The 10,802-nt window shown below is 52.6% G+C and overlaps 2 protein-coding genes across 2 annotated transcripts; one reads left to right on the top strand and one right to left on the bottom strand.

The window, feature by feature from the left end:
* Positions 1 to 1,861: 1,861 nt before the first annotated feature.
* MFIFM68171_08514 (uncharacterized protein) lies at positions 1,862 to 2,080 on the top strand (the record flags this gene model as incomplete). The annotated part of the gene is made up of 1 exon (XM_071063934.1): positions 1,862 to 2,080. One exon carries the CDS (start codon positions 1,862 to 1,864, stop codon positions 2,078 to 2,080), a length of 219 nt encoding a protein of 72 aa, XP_070920035.1.
* A 2,001-nt stretch (positions 2,081 to 4,081) lies between these two features.
* Positions 4,082 to 7,553, bottom strand: MFIFM68171_08515 (P-type Na(+) transporter; the record flags this gene model as incomplete). The annotated part of the gene is made up of 5 exons (XM_071063935.1): positions 4,082 to 4,840; positions 4,909 to 6,862; positions 6,922 to 7,016; positions 7,105 to 7,231; positions 7,315 to 7,553. The coding sequence occupies 5 exons, from the start codon at positions 7,551 to 7,553 to the stop codon at positions 4,082 to 4,084; spliced, it is 3,174 nt and encodes a 1,057-aa protein (XP_070920036.1).
* Positions 7,554 to 10,802: the final 3,249 nt, after the last annotated feature.

Here is a 10,802-nt window from a genome sequence, read left to right on the forward strand (position 1 = left end):
AGGTCTAGCCTGGTAATCGTAAGTAGGTTATAGTTATCCAAGGAGTAAATATCTAAGGCTAGGTTATCCCACCATTTATCCTTTTAAAAGGGAAATATCACTAGGAGAGCTGGTATCGAGAGTATGGTCTTCCAGCTACCTGGTATATCGGTACAACCGATAACAGCTGGACTACTAATAAGAAAGGCCTAGATTGGATTTGGCATTTCGATCTTCATATAGCATCTCGTACAAAAGGCAAATACCGGCTCCTAGTCCTCGACGGCCACAAAAGCCACCACTCCGACCAATTCGAAACCTACTACTAGAAACATAGCATTATTATACTTTATATGCCTCTATACTCCTTGCACCTCGTCTAACCATTAGATGTTAATTGTTTTAGGCCATTGAAGAGGGCTTACAGCCAACAAATCGAGGAACTTATACATATATATATCACGTACATCACCAAGTTGGAATTCCTTTACACGTTTAAAGAGATATTTTTTACCTCCTTTACCGACAAGAATATCCAAGGCGCCTTTACTGGAGCTAGCCTTATACCGTACGACCCAGAAAGAGTGATTTCCAAGATGGATATACGGCTCCGAACTCTAACTCCACTAGCCTCAAGCCTAGTGTTACGAGTTGACAGGTTTGAACCTCGGCCCGTTGTGGGCCACCTTGTCATGTGATCTTGGCTCGTTGGGGGTCAACTTTGTCACATAAATAGTGTAGTTCTTCCGCCCTCACTTGCTTTGAGGGACGAGCAAAAACCAGAACCTTACATCGTCTTTTTGCTTCGCAACAAGTGGTGCCTACTACAGGAAACTCCACCTGTCCATTTCTTTCGCGTGAAGATACGCGACCCCGATCTGATGCCTTACCATCAGTGAGCCTTTATGGCGTGACGAAATTGCGACGACCCTTTCGTTAGGCCAGTCGTTGCTTCCCTTCGTGCGATCACCGACCGATTGCCGGCCGTTCGTTCTTAAGAAAAGGACCCGTTGAACCACCGTTTTCTTTCCGATCAATTACCGACCGTTCGTTCTTAAGAAAAGGACCCGTTGAACCATGTCGTGTCAATTGACGGCCCTCTTCCGATTTACCTTACCTTTGCAGTCGAATTCAACTTCGACCTCGACCCTGCAGTCGAATTCGACCTCGACGTTGCAGTTCAATCAACGACCCTCCTGCCAGGCCAGTCGTCATTGGCGTCCGTAAGAGCGCAGATATCTTACAACCTTCTTCATTTGGTCGCGTTGCGAAGCCGAATGCGATCACCTGGTCTGGCCAACCTTGAGGTCAAATTCAGCTCCCTTACCCGACTGCTCTTCGGCACTCTTTGGCCTTACCATCCTTCCTTTCTTTTCCTTCTTTCCTTTCTTCAATGGGACCCCCAGATACGGCCCTGATGGCCCAGTCGAATCTACCTGCCCAGCCGACAAGATTACCGACAGCCCAGTCGAACCTGCCTGCCCAGCGATCCAATCCGACAGCCCAGTTACACACCTGCGATCACTGTGGCCAGACCTTCGGCAGGAGACGACACCTAATCGGCCACGTCTTCCGGGATCACCCGAGACCCGAACCGAGCCAGCCGACGGCCCAGCCGACGACCCAGCCGAACCAGCCGAGAGCCCAGACGAGCCAGCCGAGCCAGCCGACGGCCCAGACAAGACAGCCGACAGCCCAGCAAGCAAGAGCCGACGAAGAAATACCCTCGTGGCTCCCAAAACTGGTCGAACGCGTCGTCTGGGCAGTAACAGAGGCCAACCGGCAACGCCAGCAGACAGACAGAATTTTCACAACCCCACCTCAGGCCCCACTTGGCCCAGCCTTAGCCTCGGCCCAAACCCGACAACCCCGCTTGGCCGAGATGACCTCAACTGCTCAAGATTCTGACTCCGACTCCGACGAGTCAACCCATCCTTACTACGACCACTACGACTACCCTGACAATCCTGACGATACCTGGGCCGAAGAAGGCTTCGTCGAAGATGACGAAGAAAGGTATGATGATGGATGCGATGGATATGGCGACGAGTGGGAGGAATCGGATGGGCATGACGAGTATGATGACGGATATGATAGTTGAGGGCAATGGGCAATGGGGACCATTGATTTTTGTTCTGATCCGGGGGCATCTTGTTACGAGTTGACAGGTTTGAACCTCGGCCCGTTGTGGGCCACCTTGTCATGTGATCTTGGCTCGTTGGGGGTCAACTTTGTCACATAAATAGTGTAGTTCTTCCGCCCTCACTTGCTTTGAGGGACGAGCAAAAACCAGAACCTTACATCGTCTTTTTGCTTCGCAACACCTAGATACGATACTACCTTGGCTATCCCAGACGTCATAGAACCTCCGAGAGGCTACCTCACTGACAGACCTTATTAAAGGCCGGATATCTAATCATCAAAGCAGTTCTCCAATATCTATACTAGCTACTGTAGACCAATTGGCCAAAGGTACAATAGCCGTAATACATGAGGTAGCTCTTTTGCATATGGAGATCTCTTTACTATACAAAGCTAATAAGGGGCTTAGTAAGAGACAGAGGGCCAAAAAAACACGTATACAGCTTGGAGAGTCACTTACCGTACAAGAGGTATAGGATTTACTGGACCAGAAGGCTGTAGATAAGCAGTTAGTCTAGGAAACACGGCTAAATAGTCGTAGTACAGGGGGGTCTAGTACGAAGGTTCGATGCTGTGGTCTGTGTGGCAAGCCTGGCCATAATTTACGTACGTGTTAGGAGGCTGAAGAATCGTCTGATTCATCTATTTCTGGTTCAATTATTGTTATTTCCTAGTGTTGTGGTTGTGTAATTGAGGATAGTTGTGGTGGAGTGGTAGTAAATTCGCCGCTCGCTTATATTCGCCGCTCGCTTATATTCGCCGCTCGCTTATCAAATACGTTAGCCGTTTTCCCAAACCTCGCCTTCCAGCTCGGCGATCTCAAGCAACCTTAGAATTTCAACAACAACAAGACTGGAGCAATTCCTTTCAAAGCTACGAGTACTTGATCCATTTTTTCCCTATCTCCACTATCACGCATATCCTCAAATAGTGCGCTAAATTTTCCCAAACCAACGGCTACGTCGAGCTCCACGATTTGGTCTAAAACGTGTCGACGGCTCCGTAGTTACTCACCGACTCGGTGACCCACCGCTAGCATTACCTGATGCGCAGTACCGATGCTGTTGCGAGCTTCTCTCTCGACGCCATCCCAAAGTTTCGACATGAAGTAAGACGTCGGGTTCAGAGGCATGATCGCCCCCCAGGTCAAGTCGCCAGTCTCCATAGCCGCGTGTTTCGAAGCACAAAGAGCTGGGCAGGTAGGCGCATGAGAACTTTGCGCAGGGATGTGAGAGTATAGTGAGTCTGGCGCTATTTACAAAGGTGCTATGGTGGACCGCGGACGAGTTGAGGGTGTTTATGGAACTTGTCAGACAGTACCTGAAGAATAGGAGGAGGCATAGGTATTGGAACTTTGTAAGGGTATATTGGAGAAAGGAAAGGTCAGATGATAATGGAGAGTAAAGATGTCTCGAGCGAAGGTCGTATAGAGGTATGTTGTGTATGTTGTGGATTTAACAGCGAGCCATGATATCAGCTATGTTAGACCTCCTTATCGTTGACGCTGTGTGCATAGAGCGGAAAGCCAGGAGGGCCCACGCTCACTACCTACCGATGTAGCATGCCGTGGGTCTTGGAGAACGATCCCTGTTGCGGTCAATAGTAGTTTCACTTAACAGGAGCCGCAAGACATGTCACGCGCAATACATGAACGCCGAACAATATGCGAAGCGGATGTGTTTGCAAACCTCTGGGAAAACAAGTGCAAGGCCAATGACCCAGTGCCGTGGTATAAGACAGACTCGGGACGACCTCGAAACATAAACAAGCCAAACGGGTTACCCGCTGATGGGTACAGGGAACGAAGAGAAGCGAAGCTGAGGAGAACGGAATAGTGCACGTCTCCCAATCTGGGCCAGAGTCCCGGTAATACTCAAAACTATCCCATGGCACAAGCGGCCGTCCTCATCACAATTTTGCTAATCCACCAACCCTTTTTCCAATTCCCATTGGTATACTCTCACGCATCCCTTTCAGTCCTGGGCTTCAGAATAGCCGCCCCAAGACCAAACCGCCTCTTGACCGCCTTCCACGACTCTACAATGGCAATGTATACGACCACACACGCCATGACGACACCCCACTCCCACGTAATCGCCTCGTGCTTGAACACGATCCGGTTGACCACAGGCAAATAAATAACAGGAAAGGCGATCACAAACCCAGCCGACACGGCGCCAAAGAGGAACTTGTTTTGCCACACGGTGCGGAAGACTGACAGCGGGCCGGTGTACTTCTCCGGGTGCATATTGAACAGTGACCGGGTGAAGTGCTTCGCCTCCCACGCAGTGACCAGCAGCAGGAACGTGAGCGTGGCAAACGTGGTGGCGCGTGCGCGGAAGGAGACCCTGCAAACGTCGGAGAAGTCCTCGTTGCACCCAAAGCCGAGACCCTCAGGCCCGGACACGCCGTAGGCAACACTGGTGAAGGCGGCGAGGCAGAGGCCACCCATAGCGGTGCCGTAGACGAACTTGTCCACGATCAGCTCACGCGTGAAGACACCGACGGAGAGGTCATGTGGGGGCCGCTGCATAATGTCGGGCTGCGCGTCTTCGATGCCAAGACCGAGGGCCAAGAAGGACGAGGTGACCAGGTTTGCCCAGAGAATCTCGAGGGGGGAGAGGGGAAAGACGGAGACGCCGTGGCGATCTTTGAAGGCGAGTCCAATCAGGAGGAGGAAGACTTGAGCGATGTTGGAGATGAGGAGGTGGAGGAGGAACTGAGGAAGCAAACCGTTTGTTAGCTGGGCTGCTTCGCAACTTCGAGCATGGTAGTAATAATACTAACCTTCTGGATATTGTCGAAGAGGCGCCTGCCTTCTTCGATGGCGGTGACGATCGAGGCAAAATTATCGTCAGTCAAGACCATGTCGGCCGCCTCTTTCGCTACGTCGCTACCGTTGAGACCCATGGCGATGCCGACGTCGGACTTCTTCAGAGCAGGCGAATCATTCACACCGTCTCCGGTCATGACGCAAAACGCCTTTCTCCGGTGCATGGCTTCCACCATGCGAACCTTGGTCGTAGGGCTACATCGGGCCAGAACCAGGGGCAGGTGCTCCATCTCGTCAATCTGGGCATCACTGAGGCTGTCAAACGCGCTAGCAATCATGATCTCGTTGCTATTGCTGGCCGCAGAGGACGGGCTGGCCCTCTTTAGAATTCCAATTTCGTAAGCAATAGCAGTGGCTGTCTTGACGTGGTCTCCGGTGAGCATATGGACGGTAATCCCGGCCGCCTGGCATTTGCTAACGGCCGCGGCGGACTCGAGACGTGGTGGGTCGTACAGCCCAGCCAAACCCAGAAATGTGAGTTGGGTCTCGACAGCGGCACGCTCGGGCAAGCTCTCGGTTGCTAGGGCGATTTTTTCCGTGTCGGCCGTGGAGTGTTGAAGGGTAAAACTGCTGCGGTCAATGGCCTTTCTAGCGACACAGAGGACGCGAAGGCCCTCGGCCGCTAATGACTCGGCCTTAGCCACAATCTGTAGCTTGTGCTCGTCAGAAGCATCCATCAAAGGCAGCATGGCTTCAAGAGCACCTTTGGTGTATGCAGATGCGCCGGCACCGTCTGTGCATACGACTGTCATTCTCTTGCACGAGGAATCGAAGGGAAACTCGGCTAGGAGTTTGTGTCCGCCTGATTCCGACAGTGCAGGCTTGCCCATACCAAACCGCATGGCTAGGACTTGGAGAGCTATCTCGGTGGGCTCGCCAATTGCAGTGTATGCCGAGTCGACCTTGCTAACGGTCGAGTTGTTGCAAAGAGCAACGGTCTCGAGGAAGTCGTTTAACTGGTTCTTCCTCTTCTCGTCAGCCAGGGTGCCGGGGGTATGCACCTCGTCGCCAACACGAACGCTTCCGCTCGTGGGGTCAAAGGGGTGGGTCGTCCCTTGGATCGAAACCTCGGTGCCGTCTGCCAGCCAAACCCTCTTGGCAACCATTTTGCCCTGGGTGAGGGTTCCAGTCTTGTCCGAGCAGATATTCGTCACTCCGCCGACGGCCTCAAGAGCAGCGAGCTTGCGGATAACAACGTTGCCCTTAGCCATGGCGCGAGTGCCGAGTGCGGTTGCGATAGTAAGGACGGCAATGAGCGATTCCGGGATCACGGCCACGGCCACGCAGATGCCATAGATCAGAACTTCGCTCGTGACGTTCCAGCGACTGACGGAAAAGACAATGATGGCCAGTAGGATGGCCAAGGCAAATAGGAGCAAGGCAAACTTGCTCAGCGAAACCTGCATGGGCGTACCGTCGAGGCCAAGCAGGACGCGGAGTCCGTTCCGGACCTTGAGCCAGGCTCTCCGGATAACACTGGTCCCCTTCTCGGCTACTTTGCCCCTGCTTTCCCTCAGGAGCTCTGCAATCTTGCCGACTTCGGTAGTCATTCCGGTGGCGACGACGATGCCCGTCGCGCGGCCACGGGTAACGGTGCTAGCCGAGTAGACCATGTTGGTGCGGTCACCCAAAGGAACATCGCGGTCTTTGAGGATGACCTCGGGATGCTTGCTTACGGGCACAGACTCGCCCGTGAGCAATGCTTCATCAGTAGATAGGTTGATGCTGTGCACCAGCCTAAGATCGGCCGGGACAACATCGCCAACACCAAGCCTGACCAAGTCGCCTGGCACGAGGGTCTCAGCCTTGATGTTGTCAGTCCGGCCAGCGCGGATTACCTTGCAGGTGGGTGCGGAGAGCGCATAGAGCGCCTGGATGGTCTGCTCAGCACGGTAATCTTGGATGAATCTGGGGGGAGAATGAGTACTTGGAGCGGTAAAGAGCTGAACCTCGATCTCAGTACTTACCCGACCACAATGTTGAGCAGAATAACAGCGGCAATGACGCCGCCTTCAATGTGGTCATTGATGGCGAAGGAGAGCACCATCGTGATGACGAGAACCTAAGAATCTGGTGAGCCTCACACACACACAGCTTCATGGTTGCACTGCACCTCATCTCAATTGGCAAGGGGAGGGGGATGGGCTTACAAGAGTCAAGCTGTTCGAGACCTGCCTCAAGAGAATCGTCCACACGGATAGCCCTTTAGCTCCCTCAACCTTGTTAGGGCCATGGTGCTGCAGGCGACGGGTAGCCTCGGAAATGTCGATTCCATTTCTTGGCCGAGTGTCAGCGGAGGGCGATCGAAGGGAATGCGGAATATAGAAAAAAAAAAAAAAAAAACTGCAAGGATCACTTACTCGAGGTCTGTCTCGAGCAGAGCACAAACATCAGGCACAGTCAGGGTGTGGGCCGACTCGGGCGAAAAGACCGGAGCGGTGTCAATGGTGGTGATGGAGCCACGGCCTACAGTGCCATCGGCATCGGTGCCGGCAGTGCCGGCAAGAGTGGGGGATGGAGTAGAAGACGCGGAACTCTTGAGGCCACATATAGGAGGCTCCGTCTGCCCCTCGACGTCAAGGTCGTTCTCTGTCCCCATTCAATAAGTGCGTCGCCGTCGAAAACCCAGCGATTTTACGCAAAAGAGGAAAGAGGGAAAGGGAGAGAGAAAAAAAGACAAGAAACGAAGGGAAAGCTGTTGAGCAAGGGTTTAAAGATGGCGTTAACCATCCGATCGCCGAAGCCCGCCCTTGCACGCCACGCAACCCGGAGTCCCACCCCACGGGTCGGGGCCTGGGTAGCGTACGTCGGCCAAGGGAGGGCAAAGTGGGCAAAGCACGAGTGACGGCGCCCGCCAAGTTGAGGTGCGGAGGCAGCTGCCCAATCACGGCGGCTTCCAGACCATGACCGGCCATCGGCCCCAGCACGGGCGGAGAGCTCTGAGTGGCTGTGTCCCTTCCGGGCCCATTCTGTCGTCTCTTGGCAGTGCCGCCATCCTGCTGTGCCCGACCGCCGGACGCACCACCCAGGTCACCTGCTTTCCTGGTACCTCATAAACCTCGATATTGGACTAGGGGCTGCTGCGGAATCTGGCTGATCGCCATCATTGGATCGCCTTTGCAGGGCAACGTGTTGATCGGGAAGCCACGTTTAACCGTTTCGAGCGCTCCTTTTATTACTCACCTTTTCCGCTTCCTTGTTTCCTTCCAGACGTGTTCCCTGCGTATGCATTTACCCCATGTTGCGTGATTGGATTGCTGCCGATATCCGAGTTGCGCCAGCATCCAATTGAGCCAACACCACATAACAAAGCTACCTTACTCTCCCCACCATCTGGTATCTACGACCGCATGCCAGAGTATCAGCCGTCAACAACAGTTAATTTCCGTATCTTCTGGAGATTGAAGAGCGGGCTCTCCCCTGACGCTGCCAAGGCTGTATGCCCCGCATCCCAGGATGCCCAGAGGGTGCACGCAATTCCGGGCATGTGTGGAAAGCGATCATCTGCTTATAGCCCGGTCTTGGGAGAATCGACCGATTAGCCGAGATCCTCCGCTTTCCGTAGGACCAGCCGGCCAAGTGGTTAACACACTGCAAGCAAGCTGGATGTTGCGCCGAGAGGTTGCTGCCAACACCTTGACGATGCTATATTGGCATCTTTTGCAAAAGCGAGCATTAACAAGTGTAGTTAGAAGGAGACTGGGCATTTTGGAAGCCAGACTGTAACCTCGGCACGCTCAGCCAAGTGATCAAGCGAAAACACCTTCAGAGCTGAACCAAAGACTGGATGTTGAGACGCATAAGCACCCTTCAAAGCTTTCTGTCAGCCCGTATCCTGCACTGGATAGGTCACCGTGGATCTAGGAACAATCAGCGCCTTTAAGAAAATAAATTATTACGCTTCCAGACTTATAACGAGCCCCATTGACGAGCGTACCGTTGCCAAGTCAGCAGCCCTTCCCGGCCGTGATTGGGTGATCGCAATGTACAAGGGCTTCCGCAGTTGTGCGGCGTGCCGCTCTCTCGCTGTGCTCCGAGACAATCCGAGAAACATGCCGTTGCTTTGTCAGTCATCATGTGTCAGAATTCTAAGTTACCAGAGGTTGTATTAATCGAGATGGACATCTTGTGCCACTGATATTGTTGATGATCTCACGGTCCTCCCACAACTCAACCATTCATCGAGGACACGAAAGTAACGAAGTTGGGCCTCCAAGACAGGGCCCATTTCGGTTCTTCATGTCCCTCTCCAGATCATATCTCAACTCTGTTGCCACCGCCTCACTGTGAGGCCTCCGGTCATGCGCTCGGGATTGTATTGGCGGCAATTGTTAGACTACCGGCAGGAATTGAGAAGCGGGGTGTTACGATGAGATAACTGGCTTCCGACATCTGAACTGGGCTACGGCTAGAATCCTTACCTAATACTCTTCCTGCATGCTTTACATCACTCTGACCCAGTCGCTGCCAGGAAATGGGAGGAGATGTCGGAGGCCGAAAGATCAGAGGAACCATCCCAATCTCCCAACTACCCGGCGCTCTCGCCGACCATTTGCTTGTATAGCGCCATTCCAGTTGTCAACACACAGGCGCCACGTATTATGCCGTTCGCAAATAGGAACGCTAGAAGCTGCCTTTCTGAAGGCTGGTCGGCGTTGCATAGGCGATCGCCAAGCCTGCATATGCCGGTCCCGTCAGGCCTTTTTTTTTTTTTTGCCACACTACAAACCTACCCGTAGATGCCTAGTCCTGTATTGCATTTAATTCCAGAACTAGAGGAAACCTGGTTGCTAAAATAAAAGGAAAAAAAGACGACAAAGGGAGGAAGACGGAGAGTGAAGGGTCCCAAAAAAAAAAAAAAAAAGGAAAAAAGGAAAAAGGGGGCAGATTAGATGGAGTGAAGAGGGCCGTGCTCCTCTTTATTGGGCAACGTACTGCCATAGGACCTGACCAGGTAGTCAGCACCTTTTTGCTCAAGAACGGCGTTCATACCTTTTCGTCCCCGGCATCAAGCAGATGGGTGCCTTGCGTAATGAATTGCCTGTACACCGTAGCCGTCGAGGCCCGCGAGGCCGCACTAGTTACTAGTCTCCTAATATATCCAAGATGTTACTTAAGTCTAAAGCAGCCAGTCTAGCACTTTAGATAGGAATCGCTTAGAGCTGTTAACGAAGACGAGGGCCTAATCTATTGGTGGAAGACCATCATTCATAGAGTGTTCTGTGCGATGGCAACAACTTTGGTTTAGCAGGGAGACTTCTTAACAAAGAGGGCGAAGAACTGGTATGACATACAATAGCTGAGGTATCTCTATCAATTCAAGAACTCGACTGAAGACAGCGTTGACACCTACACCTCCCCCACACCTGTCTACATTCTCAACGGCCAATTTGGACCCCTGACACCCTTACGTTTTAACTATTCCAGATCCCAATAACAGGCGCCCGCCTGTCTCAGGCGACAGGCCTTCGCTCCTGCTAACTCAGTTGGCAACTAGAGCGTGGGGCAAGCCCACTTCGTTGTCTAACCTTGGTAGTGTTGTGTGTAGGTTGAAAAAAAGTGTAGGCCGACGGAATGGTGCTTTTGCCACCGCAACCACACGCTACCAAGAGGAGTGCTAACATCTATCTTACCTTCATTGGCACAAGTGATGCGAAGGGTTTTAAGCAAAGCCAATTGGGCAGCCTTCAAGTCTGATGTTTTGGAGAACGGGGCGGTTGACGAATCAGCTCAAGCTGGAATTTTTTTCGAACATCCGTTGTATCGGTAAAAGAGGGTTATCCCACCGCGGCACGGTCCTACCGTGGATGTCTCTCGACATCGACAAGTTTGGAACCTGCACCGATTA

This window comes from Madurella fahalii, assembly GCF_045866475.1.
Source record: "Madurella fahalii IFM 68171 DNA, scaffold_4, whole genome shotgun sequence".
Taxonomy (NCBI): Eukaryota; Fungi; Ascomycota; class Sordariomycetes; order Sordariales; genus Madurella; species Madurella fahalii.